Raw genomic sequence first — 15797 nt, 5'->3', positions numbered from 1 at the left:
TACTTTATTTATTTATTCTAAATAAAGACAAATATAATTGTTTAAATTCTCAGTATGTATCTCAAATAAATTTGAAGAGTATTATTATTCGCTGTAATTGTTCCACCGAAATAAACACATGAACGGTATGACGTAATGACGCACGAAGCAATATATCAGAGCTGTCAGAACCGGACAATATCGAATATGAACCCTTTTGAATACTCAGATTAATAATAAAACTATATTATTAGTTCACTTGTGCAAATTATCAATACACCCACATGTATATTTAACAATTGAATTCGGGTGAAATTGCACATTTTGCATGGCCTTTCTGACCATCTGCACCAGCTGAGTTTGAAGGGTTAATTTCAGTGAAAGTAACACTTTTATTGTTAACATTTCTCCTCTTATTTACTGTGTATGTTCATTTAACAATAGCGACGGCTAGGACGATGCATTTTGACGAATTTTATACTCAAATCTTATAAGCAACCTAAACAAAAGAATATTTGACTACGTCGTTGGAATAGTGGCTGTGTTATATAGCTGCAGATTCAGATGTACTGGGTTCAAACTAAAAGAAAAGCTCATTGATGTGATTCTTCCCCTAAGTCAAGGTGACTAGTGACAAGGGAGGAATCATAATCACGTTGAAGTAAGATATTAAACGCGCTAATTTTTAAATTTTTATTGCAGCATTAATTAACATAAATATTTAAAACATAAAAAAATTATTTCTAGAAATTCAATATATTTTTCTAAATCAGACTTTAAAACGGAAAAGCTTTAATCTGTAAAGTCATATTTAAATCTTAATTGCAAACGTTATCTGATGTTATAATTTTACATAAATATTTTCGTTAATAAAAGAACTAATAAATAACGGTTACGCTATGTGTGTGTGGCGTGTCGCATTGAATGGTATAGCTGTGTGCGTGCGGGGAGATCGGGGGGCACGGTCGTGACATTGGGAGCCATCAGCTGAGGGTATCGATTGCCCCGCACTTCCTCTTTGTTCTTTATGAATTTTTCATACCTCGACCCTCACCGCTTGTTTTGACGCGAACTTTCGCGTCAAACAATTACAGTCCAGTATATATAATATTCACTTTATAAAAATAAATATAATTGTGTGGTTTTCACTGAAAATACAACAGCTTATTCGAATAAGAAGTTATAATTAAGTACGTAAATAAATCATGCTTATTTTACTGAGAATAGATATATATATATTTATATAGAATTTATTTTATTATTTCGAACGGGTATTTCATTATAAGCAGACGGTTAGAAACAGACCAAATAAAATATCACGTCATAACGGGTTTCGGTCGTCTGAACGTGAGATATAGGCACGCCAAAAAATATAAGACACTTCATGCCTGCTATATATTATGTAGGTAGCTATATAATCCCTCTTCACAGCTCCGATACTACGTCAAACCTGGGTTAGGGCAAATACATACAGAAGACAGACTCTAAACAGGCATATATGCGTAAATTAATGAAAATTACACAAAAGTGTTTTGATAGACATCAGTATTAAATTAATTCATATTGTATTTTTTTTAATTTAAATGTTGAAATACAAATAATTGTTTCATAACGAATGATTGTATGTTGGTAGGTCAGCTAGGCTGACTCGTTTAAATCAGCCGAAGGCTTATTTGATGGTATGTGGTCACCTGTACCCGTGGGCAATATGCGAGGTATAAAGTACGTCATATGCGTTCCTACCCGTAATATCTACATCGTAATGTCCCTTCTCACTGTAATTATAGCCATCTTGTGAAGCTACACAAATGTCATTTGTTTTAAAATGTTAATTGTTGGGTTTGACTCTTTATTTAATATTGCAGATAGCGAAAATATATTGATTATATATACATTCGTTGCAAAATATTAAGGAATATTTAAAAAGGTGAGCACGTCTGAGTTAGTTGATTTGTTGGTACAAGGTGATAGAAATTTTAAAGGTTGTAAAAAAGTTCAGTGTGTAAACAACGGAAACATCGTTTTGTCATAAAAAATGTATCGGTGATAATAACTCGTCAAAAAATGTCGTTTAGTATTAAATATAGCATGACTGTCGGTCCACTTCGAATTCCGTGAACGCAACCGGATGAAATATCCTTAATTCATACTAATCGTCTAAATTTTAAGAGATTTATTTAATTTTACTGATAATGGTTACCCGAAATTCATTGAATGAATATAAGGTTATAGTAAAATTATATATTTCTAGAATTCGAAACAGAATAGATAAGCATTTTAAGAGAACTATTTTATGACCTGTAGTTATTACAGAAATAGTGGTGGAACACCTGAATTTGAGCCGAAGATTGCGGATTCTAAGAGCGGCCAAGCTTAATTTTTATTTATAATATATTTCGTGCTCGGCACTGAATGAAAACATCGTAAAGTCTATTCGTAAAAATAATCACGTATATTGCCGGCTAACCTTTAAAATAGATCATTTCCAGTCTCTCTCGACTAAATTGTCCGTTTTCAGGCGACATTAAATAAATAATAATATTCTTCGTCGAGGTCGATCTAGGTTGAGGCAATTGCGTTGACAATGGTAAGCTATACCGACCGTCGCTACGTACGTGTGTCGAGGACCTAAAACCATTTCCGTTGTTCTCTCTTGTATAACAGGGATCTTCGAGATGATTACTCTTGAATCGAGAAGGGATCAAAATACGGAAATGAGGACTTTATTCGATTTTTCTTATGAAAAGTATGACCTTTATGGCGTATATATTCTTAGCAGAAATTAAAATTGTATTTTTAGAAAACGTAATGAATCTCTTCTGATTATTTTTTGATTAATTAACGACATTAACTTGACATATTCGGGTTCGGCGCACGGTGTTAAAACTGCGTAACAAAATGGATTAGGACTTTTAAAAAAGCTCGCCTCCCTGATGCTGAACATCATGGGGATTATTCTTGTTGTTAGGGTTGAAATACTGGTTGCGCTTAATATGCGATAAAGACACGCTCAGTCTGTGCATACGCCATTACAGGTTGCAGTAACATTAATCTGTCAAAAATCACACGTATATGAAAATTTAAATATAAAAAGGATAAAAATGTTGTCATAATTATATTTAATATTTACATAAATGTTAGGTATAGTTGGTGCTACATCACGTCGACGTCAGAGAAGCGTTAATCAAAGGCGGCGTTAGCGATACGCTTTGAGTAATACAAATTGCCCTCATTTATATACATTCAGTTGTTGCCTATTCTCTTGTAAAAGAAACCTTTATGTCACGAAAATGGCCGGCAGCAAACACTGTATAGGCTTGTTCCACAGCTCAGTACAGACCCTTAGGTACAAGGCTGACCTAAATAAAACCTACCTGGCCCTGGGCCGGCTAATCTTGTAACATATTTATTCTAATGTCAGGCGATATTTTATGAGAATATTTTTGGACAATGTTTCATCTGCTATTTTATATACCAAGTAATTTATTGTAACTAATGTACGTGTAGATATAAAATAACGGTATTTTCGATTTTGTTAGTTTATAAAAAAACTTTGTACTTCAATATACATGAGGCATATTTCAATAAAATTTAAAAGTTGAAATGTCAACAAATTAAAAACTTTCGCAAATCCTTACAGCACAAAGCAGTTTCGAAGAACGTTTGTAACTGGTTATATATTATTTATTACGCTTTGTTCCACCCCGAGGAATACTTAAAGCTTTACTTGTTTTTTGTGGAACCGCTGTATTTACTACGTCACGGCGGAGCGCAACGGCGGCAGTTAAGATTTAAAGTTCTGAGGTGAGTGGTTTCGACGTTACTTGTCCGAGATTCTACTTTCAAGTTTTCCAACACAAAGAATTATTTTTTAGGTAGCTGAATTTATCTATCAGTGTATGTTATTGAAAAAGGTATACAAAAATTACTTATAAGAGTGACATATACCTGTATTAGGCGCAGTATATAAATGGTGTCGGGGCGCCGGAGCGGGCGCAAGCAGGCCGTGCAAGAGAGCCCGGCCTAGAGAGCCACGCGCACCCAGAGAGAGAGCTGTCGGCTCTCCGTCCACTGTAACAAAGAAACAAAATGATAAAACTAAGATTATGTATGTATTTATTAAAGCATCTGCCGAGTTCGAAATAGGGTTTGATATTCATATTCTTAACTAGATATCATGATGAAATAGTTATGTTTTTAACTTAAATAAATGATACAGTAATGACTCGTTTGTTTCGATCGTAAATTGTTATCACGTAATCATTAAAAATATGATGATGATGATGATGGAAAAATTGAATAAAATTAACACTATATATTTATTATTCTTTAGACGAATACAGATTATGTATGTGTAGATAAAAACCTAACCTAAACCACTACGTTTAGACGAGTTCGATACAAAAAAGTGTTTATTGCTAGTATTGTTATGGTATAAACATTTAAAAAAGGCTGATTACAATTAGTTCACATAGAAAATATTACATACAAAAAATTTAATAATTATCCTCTTCACGTCTATTTGTGATAAAATTTATTCACGTACTAGAATTTAGGAATATGTCCCTGGGGCATGAGGGTGGGATAACTCAGTCTGGAATTAGACGATGTAGTTGTTTTATTTATCAGAATTCATGTTTTTGGTTATTCCGAAATTCGAACTAACTTAATGACTTTTTTTGTTACATTATTTGTCAAAAATAACTAAAAACGTAAACGACATTAACGTAAATAAATAACCGCTGTGACGATTACTGCTGATACAGTATTAAAGTAAGTTTACAAATTTTTACTTAAAAACAATAAAGTTTATTTTTGGTTCCTTAATAACGAAATAAATACTTTCATAACTAACGATCGTTTTCCATAAAGCCATAGTAAATAACAATAAAACCAACGGATTGCGATAAAGAAATTACGGGATCGATATTGTATAGTGTATAATGATAGGAGCCAGACGCTTCCGTGCGCCGACCTTGAGACCTCCCTGGACCACCTGTTGTTCCCTCCCTAACCTCCGCAACAGTGCGCATGTTTGCCGCAGAGAGAGAGGAACACTCTCCCTTTCGTCTAGGTCGAAATGTCTAGACGGAGTGTGAACTCTTCACGGCACGGAACATGGCCGTCTGATGTGGGATACGAACACGAGACGAAATGCAAATTCGGCGAACGTCGCAAACGTGGCGCACGCGATGCATTCGCCAAACGACACACATAAAGTCACTCGTAAATTTTAATTATAACCCTTTTAATCATACTTATTTTAAGGTCATTTAACTTTTCTTATCTGTAAACTTTTTTATTTCTGAAATGTTTATATTAAGCCGTGCCAGCAAGTACATTATTATATAGTACGTATTATTTCAGTAATTTCCAGCAGTCAGCTTTTATCTGGGAAACGGCTAGACGTCAGGTTAAGCGGGTTTTATATTTTAGACAAGTTTCGCTCATCAAAGTTTCTAAATGTTTGCCGACGTGGCTCGGGAAATGTTCCGAACATTTTTCGTTTATTTCTGTTACGTTTCGTTGACAGGTACTTTAAGTTCAATCGACGGCATCGCGCTGAGACTATAGCGGCCTTAAGCGCGATACTATTACATAACTTTCATTTGGAATTTGATATAAAATCATATTTGCATAATACAACTACATATATTAAGACTCTAATCTGATAAAGAAATACGCCTACTGTATCACTGTAGTATGTTTAGTTATAATATTACATATATTGAATCATTAATAATACAATAAAAATGTAAGATCATTATTTACGGTATTTTATTTTGATCATGTAAGAAATTAATAATACCAAAATGAAATTCGTTCTGGTACTCATCTCGTCTTTTTAGTTAAAATTCTACAGCAGTTTGAGAGAATAAAATTCAGTGTTGTACAAAGTGCAAGAACACGATTATAGCTAAGAGCAGCTGCAAGCTCGGATTCTGCATTATTCAAGACATAGGAAGATGGCTACGAGTCGATGACCTCTGAACAGAATAATTCCATTTTCCTGAGTGCACTAGAAATCGACTGCTTAAAGAGCATACTTTAGTGTACTTTCAATTTTCTCTCAGAACTAAAGTTTGTTACTAAAAAGTTTTTAAAGAAATATTGTAAAATGTGTTTATAAATTAAAACTGTTTGAGTATAAAACTGATTTGTAATGATATTACACAAAACATAACTGTGTACAATTATTATTAGTCAAAGAAATTTAAATTGTTATAAATCGCTATTCCGACGTATCTATCAAACATTTTTAGTAGCGTAACATTGAATTGTAACATTATAGCTTTAGCTACTATGTTATAAGGCATCATATTATAGAGCGTAGGCTTCGTGTTAATCGATACGCGCTGAATTCAGGGCATCCGGCCCAGGCTAGACTTCCGCTTACGGCCAACCAGCAATGTCAGCGTTTTATGTGAAAGTTATTCAATCATTTTGAATACGAATTGTGTTTTTATTCAAATTCTTTACGTTTTTACTCATTCTATATAGATATGAAAAACGAAAATATTGTTGCGCTTAAAGCGCTCGAAACAAGCCTTTATACGAGAATAATACTGTTATCACAAATATAATAGATTCTGTCAGCAAAGGGACGGTGTTTTAAATGAATAATTTCTCATGTTTTTTCCTTTTATACTCTGCGTTTTAGATAAATTAATTATATAAGTCATGTTAGAGCTTGTTCGACTATGCAATCGATGAATATCAACTAACTCGCCTGAATCATTTTGTCATGCAAGTTTGTACAGATATCACCAGTATAGTTAATGTGTTTAGAGACAGAGACTTTACTTCATACACATTCATTGAAGTTTCTTATGAGAATCCTAATAGCAAGTATTTTTACAACAAACAAGTGAAACCGAGTACAAAACCTGTTCGACTTCGCCACCCCTAACAACGTAGGAGATAACGTTGGCACGTAAATTAATCTCACCGCAGGCTCCGTCAAAGGCGGGCGCATGGAGGTTACCTAGACATTCTGTAATCCTGAACCCCCCCTACTTTTACTTTCCTGTTCTGCTAAAATATTAACTAACTTGCATAAGTTATGCGGGCGAATCCTCTCTGGCCCCCGGGGAGGAGGTGAATGCACTCGAGGGGACCAATAGCGGTGCAGGTATAATATTTCAGCTAGTAAAATAATAGTGGTTTATGCAGTTCAATGGTCGCGTTGCTACCATTTACGAGGAACGGTTTTATTACTTTGAAGGGTTCTTTTAGATGAGGGTGGATTCTGTTAGGTTGAATTAGCAGTGAAATTAACTGTAACAGATATGTTTTATCAAGTTAATTCAAACTACTCTGTATAAAATATTATTTTAAGCGATGCTACTACGAATATGAAATAAGAATGTAGGTACATATGTATAATTTATTTAACGTTTTGCTTTTTTCACAGATAAATCGGATATTTTTGTTAAAGTTATGGTTTTCACAGATTATAACGGACAAAAAAGAAATACATATGCTTTGACCTTAAGAAAACTGTTCTTTTTTTCTAAATATATTTAGATAGATAACTATTTACTCACTGAGACGATAAAACAGATACAGTTGCCATCTCAATTATATTTCCATTTTTCCTTTACATGATATTTTCTTAAACAATGAAGTACCTTATATATCTAAGTTATTGTGTAAAGTATCTCTTTAAATCTTAGCCAGTTATTTTGAAATGGACACAAAGACATGCCAGCGACTTATTTTCACCGACAGAAGGAAATAATCAAGACGACGGGATTAATGTTTTGTAAATAACTTCTTCAACGTGGATTAGCAATTTTTACGACGTCGGTGCGCAAGCGCATCAACCCGAAAAACAGTCTACTTACTAATAATATAGTGTGCTCAATACAAATATAATGCTATGTAGCTGATACTACAGCTATATTGTGTAGTAGAAGCTACATATGCATATCGCATACGGCTCAGCCGTTTACCTGTTTGTATGTTTCCAGTATATGTACCTACGATTTCGTAAACAGGATTTTTTATTTTCAATCGCAATCTAATTTATTAAAATGATTTAATTTATTTTGTCTCTTTGTTTCGATAAAGCAATTTAAAACATCGCGAACAAAATATATAGTTTGAGAACGCAGTTTGGACCTGTTTTCAATGTGACCGCGGCCACGGTGGTCGAGGAAGTATTCGGCTGGTGGCTTTATGGCGTATGACGTCAGCTCACAGTAGCATTTTTGTTATGATATTAACAACTGATTTCAATTAAACTTTTACCATTTTATAGAAGATAATGTTTCTATTCTCGTTTATATATTTGGTTTGTTTCATTTTATACAAACAAACAACACACTGGAACTACAGTTACCATTATTTATGAAATCAATCTTGTATTTGTTATACGGTCATCGGGTGACAGAGAGTATAGGAATAGATCTCATGCGTGGATGGTTTCTGTTAAAAGAGATTCTTGTTCTGGCTGTATTGATACAATATAAATAATATTAAAAACCTCGAGATTGTCAATAGAGCAATTCGCACTTGTAATAACAAACAGTTAAAGGAAGTCGATACGTATAAATGTAACAATGGAATTAGAACTTTATATTGTTACTTATAAGATTCATTTGAGAACATTAATCTGATTCGGGAAATCTTACGAGATGGCTGACGTCAAAGTCTTACATCCGGGAAGCTTCTGCTATTTCAAACAGCGACGGCCGCTTGCTGGACCTCCGTTTCTTATGATTTGTATGAATTGAAAGGTCTTAAAACTCTGGTTATAGACCGTCACAATTATATAGGTATCCATATCAAGTAGAACGAACAATGATTGAATATAATATCGTTCATTATCGTCTTTTTTCTTAAGGATATAGAATATACGTAGCTATATTAAGATTAAAGATGATTAAAATGTCTCTCATACAATTTGAAGAAGTACTTTTTTTTTTTGGCAGTACAATGTTTGCGTCAATTTGTAAATCCTCTGGTCACCTTCACGGCTGTCTGGTGTTGTTTACATGTAAATAAAGCTGGTCATTTAGACGCTTTAAAAATAATACATCGTGAAGCATTCCGAATGTTTCCGCGCTCAAAATAAACGAGCACCTGCGTGGCTCGATGTATCAAAGAATATAATGCGAAAATATGATTAACTCAATCAAAATGATTACATTACTAAATAATGATTAAAAGATTATCTTTTTATTTATCCTCGAGACACTCACTGTAAAAGCAATAAAAAAATCACAGAATGTATTAAAAATAACTTGACAAGATCGGGCAGGGAGAACGATCAAAGATGGCGTCGGAAAAGCGCGGGCACTTTCCCCGCGCGGGAAACGCAAGAAAGTCGTGCTGCGAAATGGAAACCGTTGCGATTACGTTGATACCATGTTTATCTTACATTAATAACTGCACGCCGCGCGAATGCCAGGCCAGATACTTGTTGCGTTTCCGTTCGAATTGTATATAATGTATGCAAGTATGCAACTCATTCAACGTTTAATAATTATAATTGTATAGAAATATAACGTCGTGTCTTTATTTTATTTAAGTGTTAATTAAAAAAGGTCACTTAATGAGTCGTTAGCTTATCGAAAATTCGTTTGTGTATGCAAATAAGAGGAGCTGGTTACGCAACCCGTGACTCACTGGTGGAAAGGCCGCTGTCAAAACATTGTTTATCCGGTCACTTCGCGTGTACACACCAAATAAGTATCGGATAGGTTACAAAATTATTTGCCAATCAAATGAGTATTGCGTGGAATCTATGATTTGTGGCCCAATTTTTTTTAAATTAGAAATTACATTTCTTTAATATATTTTTAAATTATTTTTCCGGTTAAAAAGATGGAAAGTCCTATAGATAAAGTAACCGTAGTACAACCGCATTGAAATAGATCTGCTACCGGGCTATCATGCGCGTGCGCAGCCTAACTGGGTCAGCGGCGAAGGGCGATGCGTCTCCCACTCCCGCTAGTGTTGCTACGTCCGGGTGGATATTAAAACAATCATTTATTATTTATGAGATTAGTTGTTATGTAAACAAAGGAAATTGTACATATTTACTATATTTAGATATCAATTATTAAGCATTAAAGGATATCAGTTATTTTATTACTCAGGATTTCGAATTTGTTTTCAAATATTCTACCAGAAATAAGTAGTATAACTCAGACAGATATTACAAAAACAAGAAAAATCAACATGGCGACGTCTCGAGGAGCCTGCGATATTTAGCATGCCAGCGATTCGAAGTTTTGCAACCTATTGTCTATTAGTCATGTCCTAAAAGCTCGGTTTCGTTCGGTTGCATTATTTTTTTTCACCTTGGAATAGAACAGCGGGTCGGCAGCCTACGTGCAGCCTCGGTCAGACGCTAATGCTACTCATGGTCGACCGAACATTTCGAGCTAAACCAACTATTTTCAAGCCATTGTAATCTTTATTACGGTCTCAGAAAGAGTGATTCAATCTTACGGCTTTTAAAAATGGTTTGTCGTATCATAAACATTAAATTTTTTGTCGCTGGCTGATTAGACTAGGCAGTTTGTATTTGTCACGAGCAGAAAAAAACAAAAATATTTACTAAATAATATAGGTCATGACAGTTATTTTGAGCGCCAACTTTTATTTAACTAATAATTATGTAATTTGTATATAGTATTTTTTCATATCAAAGTAAATATTTGAATACTTTATTTTTAATAATCGTTTGCTTGTACTCCTCTGTAAATAATCAATTACTTTGATTACATATTTTATTAAAGTTGTTAGTTTAGCACATTTTATTTCGGTATACATTTTACGCATTAATAAATGTAACCGGTCAACTTGTCGAATTATGACGTAAAATACGGAGACTACTCGCGTAATTTTATTCATAACCAAATCTTACGTGTTTATCGCATATTGCATTACAGTTGATAAGCTACTAGCAGATATGTTATCGCGATACGATACTCGTAGGAAACAAGAAATAGGGACAAGGATATAGCTGCTTCAGATATATTTGTTTGTTATTGTCGAATTCCGTACACGTGTAATAGTTGCAACACACAATAAAAAAACCTTTTTTGTCATTATTTTCCCTAAGCAAATAACGAAGACCACTATTTATATTTAATTGTAATAAAGGAGAAAACCGAAAAAAAAACGCAAAAATTGTCAACGAGAACGAAGTTGCGCGTCACTATGGTCGGCCATGTTTGGTGCAGCGCGCGAAAGTGAGATTTCGCGCGAACGGTGCATCGCGGCTCCCTTGACCTGGTTCCCCTCCCGCGACCGTAAACAGATAGATGTTAGCTCTAAACTAGCTACGCGTAACTATAGTTAAATAGATCCATGCGTGTCAGTAACACAATATGATTCTGTATTTACGTTTCATACTTGATGAATGATTTGATTTAATATATTTAATTCAAGTTTTCAATGCAAAACGTATAAACCTAAATTAAGTTTTTTAGTTTAAATGATCCTCAAAAATCTGTAATTTTAAAGTAACATATCTACTTGACATCATTTGTAGAATAAAATATGACTTAATATGATTATACTGTAGCATTTTAAAGCCGTTTGTAGTTGCAGCTTATAACAAAAGTTGTTTACATATAAACTACTTTTGTTATCTGCAGATTGTCCTGCTTTCGATTGAATGGCCAATGGAAATATTTTTCAGGGATTTATTTACGAAATAGTTATCGTTATTGATGAAATTAGAACGTGTTGTAACATCAGACGTTGTGGCATTTAGTTTTTAACTTTTCAAACAGTTTTTTTTTTCTGGATTTAAATGTCCGTTCGATTTTTTGATATTTCATAACGACTTTATCGTTTATAAGGCGTATTTCTGTAAAATTGTTCCAGTGTAAACCGCAATAAACCGGTAAGGAATGTAAGGCGGAAACGTTAGCCAATCTCACAACAAGTGGGCGCTGGATTCGGTCACGATATCGGATGAACGTAACGATACAAAAAATATATTCAAAAAGTCATAATTGAAATTGGCATCACAAATATCCTTTTTTATTGTTATAATTTGCAAGTAAATAGTTTATTGTCTGTATTTAAATTATAAGAACTATTCAAATAATAATATTGTTTAATAATTTTACAAATTTGGTATAATCCGTGATGAATAGTCGAGACGCTTTCCTTGACTTATATATTGTATGACCTCATTGACATGTGGTGATGACGTGCAAAATATTTTATCTGTGGTTGGGATATATGAATGGGGTCCGAGGCGTTACTTAAAGCTCGTATGTTTTCCTGTTTATGTGTACATGCGAAACGTCATTGCGTAATATCTAGACAATGTCTTTAATTCTGTGTTACGATAAATACCGGTTTTTATTAACCAACACTACGCGTAACCATGTGTGCTGTCCTTTACGACGTTGATAGATTTTAATTTAAAAATAATATTATGTTATCAAATATATTCTATATGCTTTATTTTAAATTTAGAATGGTTTGTTTCCTTTGGATTAAGTGAGTAGTTAAATGAAGCTGCATCAAGATACCGGATGTTGGTTAAGAGATGAAGGAAGCCGATATAACAATAATATGAGTATTGTTGTGTCAAAACAGGCAAAGGAAGCGCTGGTAACAATATTGTTTGCAGTATCTCTGTTTGTTTGTTTGTTCTGCCCGTGCGCAACTCTGCTGCGGTATTTCGTAGTATCCGGTAAAAGTACAGTACATTCGGCGAACGTGCTTTATAACAAGTTTTAGCAATTTTACTCCTTTTTAGTTAAACGAAATAATTTCGTTTCGTTTGAAAGATAAACGTTTGTGTTATGTAAGAAAGTATTCCTCACACAGGCCAGGGTAAGACCTGTGACTATCGAGTTGAAATATTGTAATGTTTTTAACAATTAAGATTTTCTAAAAATAGTTGATTTAAATCATCAAGTTCATTTTTTTTTCAACTTAGCGTAATAGCGCTTAGACCGGATATTACTCCAATATCTAATGATATTGATGCCGGAAATGGACTCGTTAACCGTATTTTTTTAATCGTCAGCCATGAGGTAAAATATTTAATTTATAGAACAGTACCTATGTCGTGTTTAGTTTTATATTAATCAAAGTAATAAATCTTTGGTATAAGATATAAACACGTGTGCTGTTCAGGGTTGAATTCAATTATTGCTTTATATTATATGTATATGTAATTATATGTTACCTTAAAGCTACATACTTAAGTATTTAGGACAGCTACTAATATTAGAAATGTGAAAGTATACATATTTTTTACTTAATAGCGCAAAAACGACTGGCCGAATCGGGATTAAATTTTGAACAGTGTTAGTTTACACCCTGACCTAACATATAGGCTACCTAGAACAAAGACCACCCCCCTCCCCCCGCACACTCGGGCGTTGCTGCGGGCTGACCTGTTATAATATAAATAGGCATATTTTAATTAATATTAAATTATTACAAAAGATCTGTAATAAGAATGAGTTAAAATGTTGCATGTGTACTCGTAAAGGTTTTCAGAATTCACAGTACTTACTTTGAGCCGGCGTTTTTCAACATCGCTTACTTAATATCCGTATGTCGTAATACTGTTCTATGTTTAATATCATCCGTATGCATAACGAAATAAGGTTCATTATGGTTAAACGGAACCTTGAGAACGCCTATCATACGTTACTAAATCCTTTCGAACTTTTGTTCCGCGGTTCGTCAACACCTACATTCATTAAACTGAATCGCGCAATTTAAGTTTTTACACACCGCTGTATAATATAAAGAGTTTTTATATCTAATCAACACAGATACGATCTAATTTGTACAGTCTCTAAATTTTAAATATGGAATAAAAATTTGAAATAGAATTGGTTTATACCTTTTATAATGTTCTGAAGCATGTAGGTACTAAATGATTCCCTTCGACAAAAGAGGTTACGCGTACAAAGTAATCTAGAAATAACCTAATTGAATAAATAAAGGCGAAAATCGAATGAGTCGATGTCTTTTAGAAACGACTGAGAAAGCCCGAATTGACCTTTACGCCAGTGTTTTGTGTAGAATAAGCAATAAGTCTTCGAGTTACTTAGGGTACGGAAAAAAGTTAAAACACAGCGCCTAGAGGTAGACACGTTCTTTCAGTTAGTATAGTTTTAGGTAACGCTAAGTTCATAGAAGGTGAAGAACGAAGTTCTTGTAATGTATTTACAAATAATAAGATGTTAACCTGACAATAAAAGTGATTTAACAATTGAATTATATGAATGTTAATCGCCGACGTCGCCAGTTATGAGGTTAATTAGTTATGTTAAGTGGCTATTTAGTTATGTTTTCAAAATATAAAGTTAATTTGTCAAAATAAAAAAAGCCTGAGCTACTAAGCAAACCACTTTACTAAACGATTTAATTATCATTAGGAGACTCTTCATTTGGATTATATAATGTATATTTAATATTATATATTGTATCTAATTTTGATATTATCTGACAAGAAAGAAGTATAGTTTAAATAACGATTCGATCGAAGAATTTTGTATGATAACTAACATTTATTAGACTTTTTATCGGTATGTATTGTATACAATGAGTTGGTGAAGAGGAAAATGTGTGTGCTAGTGTGAGTGGCAGGAAACTCTGATGACATCACAGATAGCATTATTACCGTCTTAATGACGCATTGGTAGACTAGACGTTATATTATTAAATCCTCACCTTTTAATAATCTACTTAATACATGTTTATAAACTTATATTTATTTTTAGTACACAATATTGTGTCTTTTGTTTTGACAGAAAGTATGCGTGAAATTCTTTTAAAACTGCAAATGTTACAATGTTTGTTTGTTTAAAAATTAGGCAAGAATACCCAAACAGCGAGAACATACAATTTGCAATAGCATAAAAAATATTTCTGGTATTGCAAAAAACATCTGCAAAGCATAGACAAAAGCTGAGGTACCGTTGCGAAATAAGGAACGACTATTAAATTGTAAATACGTAATAAAAAACCGCGAAAATATGCCTCCGAATCTTTTTTTTTTCTTTTTAACAGTTAGGTCTTTTTTGTGTCGAGGGTGTACACCCGCTACTATGCAGGTAGGTTTTTTATAACGCACGTTTTTGAAATTGGGTTAAGTATTTTTTTCTATGACAGATGAACTGAGCAAGGTGAGCGGTATATGGTTACGGAAACAGTTTTTGCTTACAAAAACGGTATGACCTTATTACCATTTTAGAGAATATCAGCGTTTCACATGTTTATAGCTACGTAAAAAATTTGAAGTGGTTTAAAATAATATTTGAGAAGTGCAACCATATTTTATCTCTTAGATATTATCATGTCTATGATTTTTACGACATGTACCGTTTAATATTGGCTAATTCATGATATGTTTATCGAATTGCGTTGCGATATGCTATAAATATATCGTTTCATAAAGTTACTCTAATGTATTTACTTTTTTATAATTAGACGATAATTCAGTTTATTTTAATTTTGATAATTTATCGATTATTTATATCTAAATAGGAATTTATTTCGCAAGATATTTATCGAGAATACAATAATACTGGCAACATTGTTTTCGTGCCTTTTATTAAGAAGTGTGTTACCAAATAGTGCGGGGCCTCAATTCAACAGGTCGGCTACTAGTGTTGTGAAACCGTAGAGCCTTGTTCCACGGTTGAAGGTCGGCCAAACTGCGCGCGCGCAAGATTCGCACTCTAAAGCGTTGCACGTTCTTAATTATATGTTACTGTGTTATAAAGATTATGTAGGCGTTGCATGCAAATTAATTAAGATAATTTTTGCATATGCTTGTATGATTCTTAATAGCCTTACATAATCACTGGAATGGA

At 33.5% G+C, this 15797-nt stretch overlaps 1 protein-coding gene across 3 annotated transcripts in view; it reads right to left on the bottom strand.

The window, feature by feature from the left end:
* Window positions 1-15797, bottom strand: part of LOC113404464 (ecdysone-induced protein 74EF) — a 151558-nt gene that overhangs the window by 24767 nt on the left and 110994 nt on the right. For all 3 annotated transcript variants that reach the window (XM_026645359.2, XM_026645360.2, XM_026645361.2), the window contains one exon: window positions 3928-4050. In XM_026645359.2, coding sequence (XP_026501144.1) covers window positions 3928-4050 — 123 coding nt within the window. The remainder of the gene's footprint in view (window positions 1-3927; window positions 4051-15797) is intronic.

The sequence above is a fragment of the Vanessa tameamea genome, chromosome 5, assembly GCF_037043105.1.
Source record: "Vanessa tameamea isolate UH-Manoa-2023 chromosome 5, ilVanTame1 primary haplotype, whole genome shotgun sequence".
Classification (NCBI taxonomy): domain Eukaryota; kingdom Metazoa; phylum Arthropoda; class Insecta; order Lepidoptera; family Nymphalidae; genus Vanessa; species Vanessa tameamea.
Note: the sequence above shows the minus strand (reverse complement) of the source record. Positions and strands in the feature narration are given on the sequence as shown.